A 19148-nucleotide genomic window follows, 5' to 3' on the forward strand; every position below is an offset into this window, starting at 1 on the left:
ATTGGTCAGTAGGAGAATAGCAAAAGAGGCTGAAAAGAAAAGTAGGCCTACATGTTGCTGTAAGAATAACATGTTTATTGACACCAAGTGAATTCAATTAATGCTAATTGCTAAATAAAATGTGAGGATCATCTGCATGTCAACCTTATACTAGTAAGGAGACATCTACACCTTGGTCTAACAGAGCATTGGTGTGAACTAATGGATGTCAACGTAAATGCACCGACATGCACAAAAGTATTGCCGTTTCGAGTAACATCTTTCAAGGCACATTATTATTAGAACAGTACCTTTTAAAAGTTATTTTACAGTGAAGTTTAGTCAGTTGAGTTAGTGAAAGTTAGGAATGTTCCAGTATGTAATCACAATTATTATTTAGAACTATATTCAGATCAGGGTAAGAATGTATTATCAGACAGCTTGTAATATCAAATTAATCACAAAGATGGTATCTAATTGTGACTATCCCCACAGGTAAAGGTGCATGGACGTATGGCGCATACCTCAATATAAAGAGAGAAGAATTCCGTTGTAGGTGGTGGGTCTTAGATAATACAAGCTGTAGGGTAACACTCCATGAATCTCATGGACTGATCCCCAAGACAACAGCTTAAAGCCACAAAATGGCCACCCTGTTGACAGTGCCATCCCTGGTTTAGTCCATATTCGTAGTATAACAGAGACTACAACAAAGGAGTAGGCAGCCTAATGCCCTCTCCCTCTATTCCCATCAATCTAGTTTACTCTCTCCACTTTACTTTCTCTCCCCATCATTCTCTCACTGTTTGAGCACTCTGAGTTCATTGGGTTTAAAGAAGGCCTGGGACATCCCCATGCCGTAGATGTAAACCTTAGAGTCCACCACAATCTTCTCCTTCTTCATCAGGTCTGTAGGAGGGGGGGGGGGAAATCATGCAAATATGATCTCTTCAGGTAATCACTAGCAGAATATAATAACGGTAATAGTATGCTTTTCTGTCTCAAATTGGATTCCACTATGACTTATGAATTGTGAAGAAGAAACTTCAATCGTTGCTCACCATCAATTTTCCTCTGGAATTCATCAAGAGGTAGAAGAAGAACTTCAACAAATTCTGGAAGTAAAACAGAGGCCAGAATAGGATTTAGGTCAATGTTATTCTAATAGTGGAAAAATACCAACAGTGTGATTATGAAGAAAAAAAGATTTACCTCCATCACCTGGAAAAGAGTAAAAGAGAGGGAGGAAAGCAGAGAAATAAGAACAAGTTCAGGACAATGTACAATACATATCAGCTTGACAATAAAAAACATTGTATCCCATTTTCTAGATTCATAACATTCCAAGAGTCTGACCCCTAACTTACCCAGCTGCTGTGTGGGGTTGGTGTTTTCAAGGTCATCTCCATTGATGTTCACCATGACGATCTGTGTGGTGCAGTTAGAGAGGCCAGGGTCCAAGCAGGTCACTGCGAGGTCAAGAGGAGGGGGAGAGGAAAGGGGGATGAACGGGAGTTCAAACTTGTAATCAGCTGTGTGTTACTGCCCCACTAGTCACTGACATCATACTGCACTCTCTCATTCCCAATGGTAAAACTGGCAACTCAGAAGATCACAGGCATATTGAATTTCTCCTCGCTGATGGAACATGGACATAATCTGCCCTGTGTTTTGAGTGTGTGTGTTCATAAGACCCTACCTGGGGTGACTCCCACCACCTCCCCCTTGTAACCAGTCTCCTCCTTCAGCTCTCGCAGAGCAGCAGTCTCTGCACTCTCACCCTCGTCAATCAGACCTGAGCAACAGCAAAAACACACACAGACAGCAAACACAGATATCAGAACACAGAAGGCAAAACACAGCAATGACAGGCCTACATACAGTGAGGGAAAAATGTATTTGATCCCCTGCTGATTTTGTACGTTTGCCCACTGACAAAGACATGATCAGTCTATAATTTTAATGGTAGGTTTATTTGAACAGTGAGAGACAGAATAACAACAACAAAAATCCAGAAAAACGCATGTCAAAAATGTTATAAATTGATTTGCATTTTAAATTAGGGAAATAAGTATTTGACCCCCTCTCAATCAGAAAGATTTCTGGCTACCAGGTGTCTTTTATACAGGTAACGAGCTGAGATTAGGAGCACACTCTTAAAGGGAGTGCTCCTAAGCTCAGCTTGTTACCTGTATAAAAGACACCTGTCCACAGAAGCAATCAATCAATCAGATTCCAAACTCTCCACCATGGCCAAGACCAAAGAGCTCTCCAAGGATGTCAGGGACAAGATTGTAGACCTACACAAGGCTGGAATGGGCTACGAGACCATCGCCAAGCAGCTTGGTGAGAAGGTGACAATAGTTGGTGCGATTATTCGCAAATGGAAGAAACACAAAATAACTGTCAATCTCCCTCGGCCTGGGGCTCCATGCAAGATCTCACCTCGTGGAGTTGCAATGATCATGAGAACGGTGAGGAATCAGCCCAGAACTACACGGGAGGATCTTGTCAATGATCTCAAGGCAGCTGGGACCATAGTCACCAAGAAAACAATTGGTAACACACTACGCCGTGAAGGACTGAAATCCTGAAGCGCCCGCAAGGTCCCCCTGCTCAAGAAAGCACATATACAGGCCTGTCTGAAGTTTGTCAATGAACATCTGAATGATTCAGAGGAGAACTGGGTGAAAGTGTTGTGGTCAGATGAGACCAAAATCGAGCTCTTTGGCATCAACTCAACTTGCCGTGTTTGGAGGAGGAGGAATTGCTGCCTATGACCCCAAGAACACCATCCCCACCGACAAACATGGAGGTGGAAACATTATGCTTTGGGGGTGTTTTTCTGCTAAGGGGACAGGACAACTTCACCGCATCAAAGGGACGATGGACGGGGCCGTGTACTGTCAAATCTTGGGTGAGAACCTCCTTCCCTCAGCCAGGGCATTGAAAATGGTTAGTGAATGGTATTCCAGCATGACAATGAACCAAAACACATGGCCAAGGCAACAAAGGAGTGGCTGAATAAGAAGCACATTAAGGTCCTGGAGTGGCCTAGCCAGTCTCCAGACCTTAATCCCATAGAAAATTTGTGGAGGGAGCTGAAGGTTCGAGTTGCCAAACTTCAGCCTCGAAACCTTAATGACTTGGAGAAAATCTGCAAAGAGGAGTGGGACAAAATTCCTCCTGAGATGTGTGCAAACCTGGTGGCCAACTATAAGAAACGTCTGACCTCTGTGATTGCCAACAAGGGTTTTGCCACCAAGTACTAAGTCATGTTTTGCGGAGGGGTCAAATACTTATTTGCCTCATTAAAATGCTAATTAATTTATAACATTTTTGACATGCGTTTTTCTGGATTTTTTTTTTGTTATTCTGTCTCTCACTGATCAAATAAACCTACCATTAAAATTATAGACTGATCATGTCTTTGTCAGTGGGCAAACGTACAAAATCAGCAGGGGATCAAATACTTTTTTCCCTCACTGTACACTGCGTCTGAACAGAGTTTTGAGATGTGACTGTAAACCCATGTCACCTGCAGGGAACTCTAGGGTACAGCACCCCATTGGTGGACGGAACTGCTTCACCATGACAACGCAGTCTTTGTGGAGGGTCCTCTTCAGAAGGGCGATGATCCCCACACCTGGAATATAACACAGGAATCAATTTATATAATGTCACTGCTTATCCATCAGTATGAAATGTACACACACACACCATCTGCTGCGTTGGCCTGTCTGGTTGTCCTTTTCGTAGTCTCCCAAGTTCTATTGAAAGACAAAGATGAATTGTAAAATGGAGAATGGAATAAAAAGTTAGCAAAGGTAGCTTATGCAACTGATTGATGTGTTCCATACCTTGTGTTTCCAACAGGGTCCACATAGGTGGTCTTCTCAAGTTTCAACCATTTCCCAGATGCAATGACCTGAAGATAATACAGTTGAGTAATGTGATATAGCTAAACCAAGAGACTCATTTACACCACACAATGTACATGTCATTATATCATATCTACCTCCTCTTTTACAACGTGAGGTATGGTTGTCGATTTGGGAGGGCTGCTCATCTTTCCAGTGTTGTTCTCAGGGAAATGGATGGAGGATTTTTTTTTTGTCTGCCCAAATCCAGAAAAACTATTGATTACTTGCATGAGTTGATAATTAATAGAGATATATGCAATGCAGATAGTTAAAAGGCATACATTAAGTTTATTTTTAGCATGGCTGAAGCAGCTAGCTAGCTAGCTAGTCGGATTAATCAGGCTGTAATACACAATTAATTGGTATATACAACCTGAAACAAATGCCTGCAAAATCGCGTAAATGTTCCTTACAAGCCAGAACGCTGTGCGTTACAGGGAAGACATCCTCCTCCCTCATGTGGTACCCTTCCTGTTGTCTGTGGAAATGGTTCCAATCGTTTTTCCACCATTAATTTTTCTCATAGGGGATTTTAGAATCACTTAAAATAAGGGCTGTGTTTCATGTAGGCTTACCCTGGCATGACGTTTTGATAAACATGTAAATCTCTTACGGTCAAGGTGACTTTTATCAATATATTTGGCTCTATTTATTTTCAGATAAAAAAAATGCTACTTAACATCAAAGTAGACATCTTGTCAGACTACAAATCCCTTATATTGATAAAAGTCATCTGAGAGAGATTTACACGGTTATCAAAACGTCACGCCAGGGTAAGCCTACACAAAACACAGCCCTTATTTTATGTGTTTCTAAAATCCCCTATGGGAAAAATGAATGGTAGAAAAACGATTGGAACCATTTCCCTGTTTGACAGCTAGGTATTATGAATCATAATGTGGTACTCTACCTACGTGCCAACCCGAACCATATAAACTCAGCAAAAAAATGAAACATCCCCTTTTCAGGACCCTGTCTTTCAAAGAGAATTCGTAAAAATCCAAATAACTTCACAGATCTTCATTGTAAAGGGTTTAAACACTGTTTCCTATGCTTGTTCAATGAACCATAAACAATTAAATGAACATGCACCTGTGGAATGGTCGTTAAGACACTAACAGCTTACAGACGGTAGGCAATTAAGGTCACAGTTATGAAAACTTAGGACACTAAAGAGGCCTTTCTACTGACTGAAAAACACCAAAAGAAAGATGCCCAGGGTCCCTGCTCATCTGCGTGAACATGCCTTAGGCATGCTGCAAGGAGGCATGATGACTGCAGATGTGGCCAGGGCAATAGATTGCAATGTCCGTACTGTGAGACGCCTAAGACAGCGCTACAGGGACACAGGACAGACAGCTGATCGTCCTCGCAGTGGCACCACGTGTAACAACACCTGTACAGGATCGGTACATCCGAACATCACACCTGCGGGACAGGTACAGGATGGCAACAACAACTGCCCGAGTTACACCAGGAACGCACAATCCCTCCATCAGTGTTCAGACTGTCCGCAATAGGCTGAGAGAGGCTGGACTGAGGGCTTGTAGGCCTGTTGTAAGACAGGTCCTCACCAGACATCACCGGCAACAACGTCGCCTATGGGGACAAACCCACAGTACCTAGACCAGACAGGACTGGCAAAAAGTGCTCTTCACTGACGAGTTGCGGATTTGTCTCACCAGGGGTGTCGGATTCGCGTTTATCATCAAAGGAATGAGCGTTACACCGAGGCCTGTACTCTGGAGCGGGATCAATTTGGAGGTGGAGGGTCCATCATGGTCTGGGGCAGTGTGTCACAGCATCATCGGACTGAGCTTGTTGTAATTGCAGGCAATCTCAACGCTGTGCGTTACAGGGAAGACATCCTCCTCCCTCATGTGGTACCCTTCCTGCAGGCTCATCCTGACATGACCCTCCAGCATGACAATACCACCAGCCATACTGCTCGTTCTGTGTGTGATTTCCTGCAAGACAGGAATGTCAGTGTTCTGCCATGGCCAGCGAAGAGCCCGGATCTTAATCCCATTGAGCACGTCTGGGACCTGTTGGATCGGAGGGTGAGGGCTAGGGCCATTCCCCCCAGAAAAGTCAGGGAACTTGCAGGTGCCTTGATGGAAGAGTGGGGTAACATCTCACAGCAAGAACAGGCAAATCTGGTGCAGTCCATGAGGAGGAGATGCACTGCAGTACTTAATGCAGCTGGTGGCCACACCAGATACTGACTGTTACTTTTGACCCCCCCTCCTTGTTCAGGGACACATTAATAATAATAATAATATGCCATTTAGCAGACGCTTTTATCCAAAGCGACTTACAGTCATGCGTGCATACATTTTTGTGTATGGGTGGTCCCGGGGATCGAACCCACTACCTTGGCGTTACAAGCGCCGTGCTCTACCAGCTGAGCTACAGAGGACCACATGCCATGCCACATTATTCAATGTCTGTGAAACTTGTTCAGTTTATGTCTCAGTTGTTGAATCTTGTTATGTTCATACAAATATTTACACATGTTAAATTTGCTGAAAATAAACGCAGTTGACAGTGAGAGGACGTTTCTTTTTTTTGCTGAGTTTAGTTGTAAATAGGATATTCGGTTATCTCGTCAATAACTATTGAACCAAGTATGCCATGACAATGGAAATTGTATATTCTGAATCAGGGGTGGATGGTGAATAATTTACACCTTTTTTTGTGTGTGAATTTTTCATTGTTGGATTTTCATTGGATTTCAATCTTTAACTTTTTTTAGATTCAGAATATAGCATTTTCATGGCATGCTTGGTTCAATAGTTATTGACGAGAGAACCTAATATCCCACATAAAACGAACTTTACCTCGATGCTGAACCGACCCATATAACTACCAGCTCTCTAAAATGTCGGGTAAACAATAGTTTTGACAAACCGGTAGAGCAAATTTAAATGTAATTTTATTCAACATTCCGGCTTGTACGGAACATTTACACGATTTTGTAGGCATTATTTTGAGGCTGTAACTTTGCTAACTAGTTAGCTATATACCAAGTAATTGTCTATTACAGCCTGATTAATCAGACTACTAAATTAGCTAGCTACCAAGTTCATTTCTAGGGGACTAAACTCCTCTCCATGGTGAAAGAAGTTTCTGATTAACTTCAAACTTCCTTCACCATGGAGAGGAGTTTAGTCTGCTAGCTCATTCCTAGCAAAACCCACATGCTGTTATGTAAATATTCTTAAGAGTTACAATATTAACCTAGAAAAAAAGCATAGTTACTTGTAAATTGGATACATGTGCAGTACTCACATGAAGATGAAGTGGTTTTAGTCACAAGTCAAGTAAAGCAGTGATGACTCCCTGATTAAAACAAAAAAAGCCCCCCAGCATTGACGACGCCTATGTGTGCAACGCAAAAATAATCTCCCTCTTCTGAAAAATATTATAATAGATTAGAGACGGTCTACAACCATTCCAGATAACCTAACCTGAAATATAATTCAATTAAAACTTGGTAATAAATACAAGCCATTCTCATTTTGTTGTAATGGAAAGGTTGTAAACAACATGGAAACCAATGTCAATAGCCTTTATCTTAGGGGAAGTATATGTGGCTGGACTCATTTCCGGTAAGGCATTTGCAGTATGAAGAAGGAGCAAGTTGTAAATTGTCAGTTTTCGGTCTGGTATCCGATATTTAAGAAGCATACTATCAAAAGGTGAACTCCTTAACTTGACCAGCACAGTCTCAGATATGTTGTTGATATCGTCACTCTCAAATAAACACTGGTTGTGCTATAATTTGTGTAGCTAACGTATAGTTGTCTGTTTAGCTAGCAAACTGTGTTAGCCAATGTGACGTCACCTGTGTGTGTGCGCGTCTGATATTGTAACACAGCCAAACTGTACTTTTATTAGCTAATTGTGAATTCTCTCAAACCACACCTGTCCTTTACTGATATTAAACATGTTAATCTGTTAGAAGTGCCTTGTGTAAATGCTTGTGTGATGATATTGTCATTGATATTGCATCAGCTCAATATCTACCTTTGAGACTGTTTGTTTTCAGGTCTCTTATCTTTGGTCAATACTAGTCTGATAGTTTGTGTTGTGTTGGCCTAATGTTTGGTGTTATCTTTCTTTCAGTTTGATTCTCCCACTGCCTCAGAATGTAATAGATTATTTGCTGGACGACGGAACACTAGTAGTTTCTGGAGGGTAAGCATAACTTGACTTACCCCTAAAGCACATACATCTAGTGTCCTGTATCTATTCCCATACACTGTGCAGATCCAAAGTGGTAATAGAAATACGGTAAAATCTCCCTCCGTGTTATTCTGTTGCCAAACTTTGTATCTGCACAGTTCTTCCTGTAAATGAGTTTGTCTCAGCGTAATTCCATTCCATTTTTTTTTTTTTGTCATTTAGCAGACGCTCTTATCCAGAGCGATTTACATGAGCAATTAGGGTTAAGTGCCTTGCTTAAGGGCACATCGACAGATTTTTCACCTATTCGGCTCGGGGATTAGAACCAGCAACCTTTCGGTTACTGGCACAACGCTCTTACCCACTAAGCTACCTGCCGCCCATGGCGTTGCCCTTATATTCACTGATACAATCTCTCCTCATTCCAGGGACAACAACACTCAGCAAAACCAGACCAACAACAGTGACTCAGAGGAGGAGGAAGACATTCAGGTAATTTTGCTCCAGACATAGAGGTGCGCTCCATCTCGCTTTCTAGTAAAGTGGAGACTGAAAAAGCAGACTTTATGCTCAATGCTTAAATGTTTGATTTACTGATTGATTTAATTTTCTTCTCTCAATAAAATTAGTGGTCAGATGATGAGACAACCACCACTGTAACAGTAAGTAATGTAGATCATGTTAAATATTATCAATCCATCTGTATATCATTTTTGTCAAGTTTGTAATATGATATGCATACAGTGAAGATGTGGAGATTTGTTGTGGTTGCTTTGTGTTCCAGGCTCCAGAGTTCCCAGAATTCAACTCCAAAGTGCTGGAGGCCATAAACACCCTAGGTGGGTGTGTCTTTCCCAAACTGAACTGGAGTGCGCCACGGGTGAGAGACTCAACCCTCTAACACAGGGGTGTCAAACTCATTTTAGCTCAGGGGCCACATGGAGGAAAATCTATTCATTCATTCATTCATTAAAATCATGGTATATATAACTTAAAAACAACAACTTCAGATTGTTTTCTTTGTTTTAATACGATCAACATACAACATAAAGCTGGAGCCTGAGGACAGTGTGTCCAAAATAGTACAAGCACAACATCACTATTAATCATAAAACACGTCAAGTTTATTTGAAAATTCTAAAGAAAAAGAACACACAAACACACAATGCCTCAGTGATTAACAGAACTGTTTCACAGATCACAGAACTATATCAGGGTGTCATTTCTCAGGCAGAAATGTAGATAAAAATAATGAAATCCTGTTCCCCAAACAAGTGCAAGAACCACAGAGTCAAGAATAGGTTAAATATACAAATAAAATAAAATCAATTAAAAACAATAGCACATCAACATAAAAACATATAAACATAAAGCTGGAGCCTGAGGACAGTGTCCAAAAGCACAACATCACTATTAATCATAAAACACCTCAAGTTATTTGAAAGTTCTGAGGACAAAGAACACACAAACACACAATGCCTCAGTGATTCACAGAAGTATATCACAGATCACAGAACTATATCAGGGTGTCATTTCTCAGGCAGATATGTAGATAAAAATAATGAAATCCTGTTCCCCAAACAAGTGCAAGAACTACAGAGTCAAGAATAGGTTAAATATACAAATAAAATAAAATCAATTAAAAACAATAGCACATCAACATAAAAACATATAAACATAAATCTGAAAGCGTTGCTCAAACTCCCGTAACAGTCCAGTTATTTTATCTTTGAACCGTTTCATGTCTGCCACATGTTGGGTCGCGCACACATTTTTCAGACAGGGGAAGTGAGCTGCATCACCACCGGCAAGTTGCGTCTCCCACAATGACAGCTTCAACTTGAAAGAACGTATGCTGTCATAATACTGCGTGACAACTTTGTTGCGCCCTTGCAGCTGTTTGTTCAAGTTATTCAGGTGCTCTGTAACATCCACCATAAATGCAAGGTCCGGCATCCATTCTGCGGAATGAAATTCTAACACTGGTTTGCCCTTTTCTTCCATGAACTGTTAAATTTCTTCTCGTAAATCAAAGAAACGCCTCAGCACAGCACCTCGGCTTAACCATCTTACCTCAGTGTGGTATGGCAGGCCATAGATGTGGTCTTTCTCTCTGAGAAGGCTGTCAAACTGACGGTGATTCAGGCTTCTGGATCGGATGAAATTAACAGTTTGGATGACCACCTTCATGACGTTATCCATCTTTAATGACTTGCAACACAAAGCCTCCTGGTGCAAAATACAGTGAAAAGTCAAAAAATCACGTCCTCCATTTGCAGATTGCACTTTCTCTCTGAACTTTGTCACAACGCCTGCTTTTTTTCCCGATCATTGAGGGCGCACCATCTGTAGCCAGGCTGACAGCGCGGGACCAGTCCACTCCGACCCTGTCCAGCGCACCGACGAGTGCGGTAAAAATATCAGCTGCTGTCGTTGTATCTGTCATCGGCACCAACTCCACGAACTCCTCGGTGACGGTCAATGTGTCATCAACTCCGCGGATGAGAAAATGGCCAGTTGTGCAACATCTGTAATGTCCGTGCTTTCATCAATTGCAACCGAAAACGCAATAAATGACTTTACTTTTTGCTTCAACTGGCTGTCCAAATCCACTGAAAGATCGGAAATCCTGTCTGCAACTGTGTTTCTTGTCAGGCTGATATTTGCAAAAGCCTGCCGCTTTTCAGGGCACACAATCTCCGCTGCCTTCATCATGCATGTTTTTACAAATTCACCCTCACTAAATGGTTTTGAAGCCACTGCGATTTCATTAGCAATGAGTTAGCTAGCTTTCACTGCAGCGTCACTGATGTCTCGGCTGTGAGTAAACACAGACTGCTGTTTCTTCAGACCCGCCAACAGTTCATTCACCTTCTCTCATCTCCGCTGTCCTTGAAAGTTGTCATATTTGTCGGCATGAAGACTCACATAGTGGCGGGAAGGTTATATTCTTTCAGCACTGCAACATGCGCTGAACACACCAAACATACAGCTTTCCCATTCAATTCCGTGATTAAATAGGATGACCATTTTTCTTGGAACACTCTGCACTCTGCGTCCACTTTTCTATTTTTTGACAGAGACATATTGGGGCAATGAGGGTGCCAAAGCACATAATGTTAAAAGTAGAAGCCGTAATAAATATCGCGGGCAAAACAAAGTAGCTCATTGGCTGCACGTGCTTGACCTACTTGCTCTGCCCCGGTATAAACAGTTTGCTGGCTTAACACAATTGCTATTGCGCCATCCAGTGGACGCAATTGGAACAGCAGTTTATTTTATTGAAAAATTGCAGCGCATTTTTATACTTTAAAAAATTATTTTATTTTATTATTTTTTTGTGTGTTTTTTTCTCCAAAATCATCTCGCGGGCCGGATTACACCCGTTTGCGGGCCTGATCCGGCCCGCAGGCCGTACATTTGACACCCCTGCTCTAACACCATCAGTATAAGGATTAAATACTGTCCACAGTGTGTCTGTCTGAGTGGTGATTTTAAGTGAATAAGTGTGTGTGTGTTTCCTTCTCTCCTGCAGGATGCTAACTGGATTGCTCTGAACAGCTCCCTGCAGTGTCAGAGTCTGAGCGATATCTTCCTGCTCTTCAAGAGCTCGGACTTCATCACCCACGACCTCGCACAGCCGTAAGAATACCCTCCACGGACTCACACATTCTCACTAGGGCTGTTGCGGTGACCGTATTACCGCCAGTCATGAGTCATGACTGCAGTCAAATTCCACGTGACTGTTGAGTCACGGTAATCTCTTATTATGCACTCTGGACATGCGTTGGTAGTACCCAACTCGCTAACGACCTTCAGCTCGCTAATGTCCTGGTACTCAGCGCTCTATTGTCCCTCTAACCACTCTGACATCAATGCAAATGCAATCGAAAATCACATCAAACACTTATTATCATGCTTTTAAAACTCACTGTGATGATCAATTTGAAAAAAGAAGTTCAACAACAGGTTGAAACTGAGTGAAAAACATGGTTGTTGTAGATGTTGGTTCAAAGCCAAATACAACGAAATGGACAGTGCTTTCTAAGGTGATGATTAATTCAAAACACCCATACCCATATATGAGCCCAAGCCAGAAATAAAACTGGATTAATATGATTGTGCCTTTATACAATATGTAGCCTAATAGCCTACCACATATTATGCACGGAAAAAAACAAAAATGTCTTTGGTACATAATTGGTCTAGCCTATAAAATTAAACAAGTTCTAGTTATCCCTTTGAATGTGGACTGTATTATTATGCCTACTGAATGGACTGGTTACCTTATGATACGCTCCAAACTTTCTATCCATGAGTCTGGGCGAGAACATATAGGCCATTGATTGTGCAGGGCTGCTTACAAAGTTAGCCTACAATTATAGTGAATTGGATTTTGAATAATGGAGCATTTTTTTATATACAGTACCAGTCAAAAGTTTGGACGCACCTACTCATTCCAGGGTTTTTCTTTATTTTTACTATTTTATACATTGTAGAATAATAGTGAAGACATCAAAACTATGAAATAACACATGGAATCATGTAGTAACCAAAAAAGTGTTAAACAAATCAAAATATATTTTAGATTTTAGATTCTTCAAAGTAGCCACCCTTTGCCTTGATGACAGCTTTGCACACTCTTGGCATTCTCTCAACCAGCTTCATGAGTCACCTGGAATGCATTTAAATTTACATGTGTGCCAATTTTAGCATGTAAATCTTGGTGGGGCAAACTCAACATATTTTTTTTTTATGCATGCCAGCAAAGCCACTACACAACACAACACAACACTAAACAATACATTAATTGCACCACAATGGTGACAAACAGTGCCCACAAATGGTTAGGGCCTACATAAAGCTGTCCCAACAGCAGAGCTTTCTTTTCAGAGCCATGGAGTGAACCCTTACCACCGCTACACCTGGCTATCAGCGGAGCCTTGTCTGGCAGCCTCATTTACTCCCTTTTTTAAAAACATAGCTGATATGGCTGACTTGTTTAAACAAATGTGACCCGTTTCAGGAAACTAGATGTATGTCGCAGGTCACTACTTCACAGGAGAGCCGTTTGAACGTCAACTTAAAAAAAAAATAATAATAAGTTTTTTGGCAGAAATGCCTTCTCGAACATGTGAACTATCATGTGCCTTAATAACAAACTTGTATGCCGTCTGTAAATACAAATAAAATGGTTAAATTGCGAGCCTAGTTGGTTAATCCACAGAAAACACAGCATAAAAAGAAAAGATTAAGATGGGCAGTCTGAGATATGGCTTTTTCTTTGCAACTCTGCCTAGAAGGTCAGCATCCCGGAGTCGCCTCTTCACTGTTGACGTTGAGACTGGTGTTTTGCGGGTACTATTTAATGAAGCTGCCAGTTGAGGACCTGTGAGGCACCTGTTTCTCAAACTAGACACTCTAATGTATTTGTCCTCTTGCTCAGTTGTGCACCGGGGCCTCCCACTCCTCTTTCTATTCTGGTTAGAGCCAGTTTGCGCTGTTCTGTGAAGGGAGTAGTACACAGCGTTGTACGAGATCTTCAGTTTCTTGGCAATTTCTCGCATGGAATAGTCTTCATTTCTCAGAACAAGAAATAGACTGACGAGTTTCAGAAGAAAGTTATTTGTTTCTGGCCATTTTGAGCCTGTAATCGAACCCACAATTGCTGATGCTCCAAATACTCAACTAGTCTCAAGAAGGCCTGTTTTATTGCTTCTTTAATCAGCACAACAGTTTTCAGCTGTGCTAACATAATTGCAAAATGTTTTTCTAATGATCAATTTGCCTTTTAAAATGATCAACTTGAATTAGCAAACACAACGTGCCATTGGAACACAGGACTGATGGTTGCTGATAATGGGCCTCTGTACGCCTATGTAGATATTCCATAAAAAATCAGCCGTTTCCAGCTACAATAGCCATTTACAACATTAACAATGTCTACACTGTATTTCTGATCAATTGTATGTTATTTTAATGGACAAAAAAATTGATTTTCTTTTGAAAACAAGGACATTTCTAAGTGACCCCAAACTACATATATGTATGTATATATTTATTATTATTTGTGTTATTTTTTAGCTAAACAGTTGGGGCTCTGCTCCACCTGACCTGAATGACGGGTTGCCACTGATTACTGGAACATAAGCATTTCGCTACACCCGCGATAACATATGTGTACGCGACCAATAAACTTTGATTTGATGGGTGAAAATATGATGATACTGGATGAGAGAACAGCGTGTGTAGCCTGAGGCAAGCTTTTTTTGCTATTTTCTCATCATCAATAGCCTATTGTCGCATCATGAAGCCCATATATGTTTTGATTTCTAAGACATTCTAAGGTTTGTATCATTCACAACTGAAGTTGCCAAATAACTCTAAATCTAGCATATAGAGGCCTGTTTCAAATGTTCACTTTTATGTTCAACATAGCCACTTTATATGCGCCCTCGCTCCGGATTGGTAAAAATGTCCTTTCTATTTTATTCAGCTAAGTTCAATTATATTCTTCTTACTATAAAATAATGGCACGAGACTTATAATCATATCTTCTCTGCTAAATGAACTAGCCTACGTTATGGTGCATAGCTAGATAACATACAGTAGGCTGACTCATATTCTGTTCTTCTGAAATACACATTTTCTTAAATCATAATGTTTCTTTAGACCTGCCTAAAATAAATAATGGATTTATTGTGATGGTGTTTATTAAATGGATTTATTATACTTTTTAAAATGTAGTTCAGCGGCTTGAGTGGAGGCCTGGAGATGCTAAACGTGTTTATGTTCGTTAACGGTCAATTACTGTGAGACCGGCAGTCATTTGCATGGAAATTAGCTGAAATAAAAGATCCCCGAAATTTGCCATATGCACAGAAAGCTTATTTCTCTCAGATTTTGTGCACAAATTTGTTTACTTCCCTGTTAGTGAGCATTTTATACTTTTTTTTCAAGATAATCAATCCACCTGACAGGTGTGGCATATCAAGAAGCTGATCATTACACAGGTGCACCTTTTGCTGGGGACAATAAAAGGCTGCTCTAAAATGTGCAGTTTTGTCACACAACACAATGCCATAGATGTCTCAAGTTTTGATGGAACATGCAATTGCCATGCTGACTGCAGGAATGTCCACAAGAGCTGTTACCATAAGCCGCCGCCAATGTCGTTTTAGAGAATTTGGCAGTACGTCCAACTGCCCTCACAACCGCAGACCACGTGTAACCACGCCAGCCCAGGACCTCCACATCCTATGCCATCCCAGGCCCACCCATGGCTGCGCCCCTGCCCAGTCATGTGAAATCCATAGATTAGGGCCTAATTTATTTATTTCAATTGACTGATTTACTTATATGAACTGTAACTCAACAAAATATTTGAAATTGTTGCATGTTGTGTTTATATTTTTGTTCAGTATAGATGGGTTTTCTACCCGCTGTGGAAAACACTGCAGGTAGTGACTCAGCCTTTCTGAGAGCAATGGGCCAGGCAGTGGGCTGGGAAGATTGCTTCAGCAGTGGGCTGTGGAGAGGTTTGGTGAGATTGCTTGATCGTAGATTTACTGCTCCCATTGGGGCGCTCTGATAATGGGCACAGTTGGCAGACAGCTCTGGCATGGTGGAAGACTTAATACAGCACCGTCCAGCAATTGATTTAGTACTGAGCTTTCAAACGTGAAGGGGCCACTGAGGAGCATTTGTGCAAGTGTGTGACGCTTACTACTCTTGTGTTTGTATTTGTGTGAATGCTAGTGTGTGAGTTTAATGTGAGTTTATAACCGAATGGTCACTGTTCCAATCTCCCTCTACAGATTCCTTCACTGCAGTGACGAGGATTCTCCAAATCCAGCCATAAACTATGAGGTATTTAACACGCACTCACCTTGCTTACATGCACACTGTCTTTTCCACACACACACACACACACCTTTTCTTCCAATTGTTTAATAGTGTTGGGTTATACCCCTGAGGTCAGCTGGTCCTGAGGAAGTGGAGTGAGCTGCTACCTGGCGGGGAGTTCAGGTGTTTCATCAAAGAGAACAAGCTGATCGGTAAGTACTGTATGAAGAGGTTAACACACCATTCACCTTTACTCTCACCCTCCCTCAGCGACATTCAGAGAGCCTGTATTCACTTGCACTGTTCCCAAGACAGTGTGGCAAGCGTTAGGGCTGTTGTGTGGACTGAAGATCTGTTCTGAGAGCTGTGTGTGTGTGTTCTTTAGGTATCTCCCAGAGAGACTATACCCAGTACTACCACCACATATCTAAGCAGGAGGCCCAGATCTGCCACTCCATCCAGGAGTTCTTCAGCCAACACGTCCAGTATCAGTTCCTGGATGAGGACTGTGAGTGGGATTCAGTGTGTGTGTGTGATAATTAGAATATATTGTAATAAGAGTAATGCAAAAATGTTTTCTGTTTTACAGTTGTGTTGGATGTCTACAGAGATAGCTGGGTAAGTCTTTTGTCATTTATATTTCCAGCCATTATTTCCTGCCTCTGTTTGGTTGTAGCCCAGGCTTTTCTACGAGTATTGTGCATTTTTGACCCTGTGTGTGTTTGACAGGGGAAGGTGTGGCTGATCGATCTCAACCCCTTTGGTGAGGTGACAGATTCACTGCTGTTCACGTGGGAGGAGCTTACCTCCGGGAACAGCCTGTCAGCCAGTCAAGAGGAGGGTGACACAGCCCAGCAGGTCAGTGACAAATATGCTTTGGTGTACATATACATGTTTATGTGGGCAAGTCTTTCTGTGCTTATTATCCTGTTAACACTGGTTTGTGGTGTGTCTGTATCTGTAGGAAGGCCCTGTGTTCCGCTACACCACCAGTGATGTGACGGTGCAGCCCAGTCCCTGTCTGAGCTACCGGATCCCTAGGGACTTTGTGGACCTCTCCACCGGCGAGGACGCATACAAACTCATCGACTTCCTCAAACTGGTGCGAACAACGGCAGTGCTGGTTCACACGATTTAAGATAATCTTAAAACAACCCTCTGGCAATCTCCATGACCCTCTTAAAATTTCATTTTCCGTCATCAGTTTTTATAATCTCACCCTTTCCCTCTTTTCTCTGCAGAAGAAACGCCAGCAAGAGGACTCTGAGGAAGAGGTACGACAGTGACACACCCAGGCCCTGAGGAGCAGGGTCTCTATACAGTGACTGTTAGCCTAGCATAACAATAACCCTAAAACTGTTAAGCTAGTGTTAGCGGTTAGCACGGAGACTACTGTACGCATGGAGGTTTGTCCTTATTAGCTCTTGAGTCTTCTGATGGAATCCATACACTTTTGGTCATCACCTTAGACCTATCCAGAATACTGCAGATAGAAATGTATTGAATAGGACTAACACAAATAAACCATAATGAGGAGAAAAGCATAATGACCGCTCTATGCAGTACATTTCTACCTGCTACACTAAAATTCCCATTGAATCTCATGGTTGTGTGTATTTAAGAGGGGAGTTCTAAGCAGTGCTCCTGTTCTATTGGCCCGGTGTGTCTAATGTAAGTATAAATACTGTAACTTAATGTTGTGTAAAGGTAAGGAGGAGTCTGTTACAGCAGTCTGTGTATAGGAATAAAGAATGCTCAACTTTATAATACAGCGCTGGGGAAGAGACGTATCATGGTTTGTGTGTATAGCAGGTACATCATGGGATTGCAATTTCTGAGGGAGATACCCAAAGGGTGAGAGTTTTCTGACTTAGTCCACTGGACTTTCTCTCTTCACACACACCAAAAACAAACTTTTCCATGTGCTTTCTAATGGTTTAGTTAGACACATCTGTATGTAATAGCAATACAAAGGTTTACCCATGAAGTCTCTGTGCAACAGTATTTCAAACATTCCAGTTCCTTACTTACTCTCTCTGGTCATTATAGTTCTATCTATGTTATTGTGGAATTCGTTTTGATTCTTGTCATTGGTTTATTTTCTATGTGCTGGCAAAGAGGCGTTCTGATTGGGTAATAAATTGCTGGTGTGTGCACTTTGTGGTCTGTTTTTGGGTAGACTAAAATAGAAGGCATACTACTTTCACTGGTAGATTATTAAATTTCTCTAAAGTGGATGTGATAAGTGGAATGGAATTTGGCACCAATGACTGGACCAGCTGGTTGAGAAAGAGAGTAGTGCATTTTTATTAAGGTCCACTTGGGGGAGATGTTTACCTAAAATGAGAACCATCAGAGATGGTGAGCTGCCCTGGGCTGAGACAGTGGTCTGGGATAACAACTCCACCATTCACGTGAAACGTATTTACATTAGGATGGAATGTCTGGATGTTCTATTCTGTCTTGAATAGTTATCACGAGTGTATAGCATAGTAAGTAAAATGCGATAGCAAAGTACTGTTGGGGCAGGATATTGCTGGTTAACCAATCGATCCTAGCCTGTATACAGACATAGTGCATTGTTGTTCAGAGAGCTGCAGTGTTGTATTATCTGAGCCTGGAGTCAGGTGCTTTTGTTGTTTTCAGCACACTGCCCCTGCATGCAGGGGGGGTGCAGAAAGATGTCAATGATGCCACACCCATCTGAGGAAAGGTGGGTGCCAGACTAATGATAGAAAGAAGAGAGACTACACATCTCCTATCATCATCCTACCTCCCTTTTCAATTCCCCTCGCTCTCTCTCTCTTCTCTTCAGCTTGCCAAGGTGGACATAAATCCTAGCCTACATCTCAGCCTGGGTTGACTAATCATCTTTCTGTGAGGGAGGGAGAGAGGCAGATATGTGAAAAATCTAACTTGAGGGACTTGCTGACTCAGAGCTGGAGATCAAGGGAGGGCGAAAGGGAGAGGTAGGGTAAGTGGACAATAGATTTTCTTGAGCTGAGAGGGAACTGCAGTAGTTTGCAGCTGGAATACTCATGAGCGTCTAGAGCACACACGCAGACACACACTCTCGGCCCCTCTCTCACTCACTCACACACACACTTTCACACACACTCTTTCTCTCTTTTATCCTATACACAAGCTCTGGCAGGCCTGTCAGATGAAAACAGTCTGCAGTAATTCTCGTCACGACTGGAGGATACTATTCCG

The 19148-nt window shown here is 41.8% G+C and overlaps 2 protein-coding genes across 4 annotated transcripts; one reads left to right on the forward strand and one right to left on the reverse strand.

The window, feature by feature from the left end:
* Positions 1 to 58: 58 nt before the first annotated feature.
* LOC121543580 (ADP-sugar pyrophosphatase) lies at positions 59 to 7429 on the reverse strand. Of its 3 annotated transcripts, none has more exons than XM_041853574.2 (10): positions 7194 to 7429; positions 3998 to 4096; positions 3840 to 3907; positions 3700 to 3749; positions 3518 to 3625; positions 1679 to 1774; positions 1347 to 1448; positions 1192 to 1200; positions 1041 to 1094; positions 59 to 888 (listed from the first exon to the last, which is right to left on the reverse strand). In XM_041853574.2, exons 2-10 carry the CDS (start codon positions 4046 to 4048, stop codon positions 779 to 781), a joined length of 648 nt encoding a protein of 215 aa, XP_041709508.1. In that variant the 5' UTR covers positions 4049 to 4096; positions 7194 to 7429; the 3' UTR covers positions 59 to 778. The 3 variants fall into 3 exon arrangements, with proteins under 3 accessions (XP_041709508.1, XP_041709510.1, XP_041709509.1); XM_041853576.2 differs by having other exon boundaries at positions 3998 to 4115; XM_041853575.2 differs by having other exon boundaries at positions 7164 to 7429.
* A 27-nt stretch (positions 7430 to 7456) lies between these two features.
* LOC121543579 (cell division cycle protein 123 homolog) lies at positions 7457 to 18091 on the forward strand. The gene is made up of 13 exons (XM_041853573.1): positions 7457 to 7603; positions 8031 to 8102; positions 8519 to 8582; positions 8720 to 8752; positions 8875 to 8970; positions 11626 to 11732; positions 15908 to 15959; positions 16072 to 16147; positions 16321 to 16443; positions 16525 to 16553; positions 16665 to 16793; positions 16900 to 17037; positions 17177 to 18091. Exons 1-13 carry the CDS (start codon positions 7530 to 7532, stop codon positions 17219 to 17221), a joined length of 1038 nt encoding a protein of 345 aa, XP_041709507.1. The 5' UTR covers positions 7457 to 7529; the 3' UTR covers positions 17222 to 18091.
* The last annotated feature ends 1057 nt before the right edge of the window (positions 18092 to 19148 follow it).

The sequence above is a fragment of the Coregonus clupeaformis genome, chromosome 20 (genome assembly GCF_020615455.1).
Source record: "Coregonus clupeaformis isolate EN_2021a chromosome 20, ASM2061545v1, whole genome shotgun sequence".
Lineage (NCBI taxonomy): Eukaryota > Metazoa > Chordata > Actinopteri > Salmoniformes > Salmonidae > Coregonus > Coregonus clupeaformis.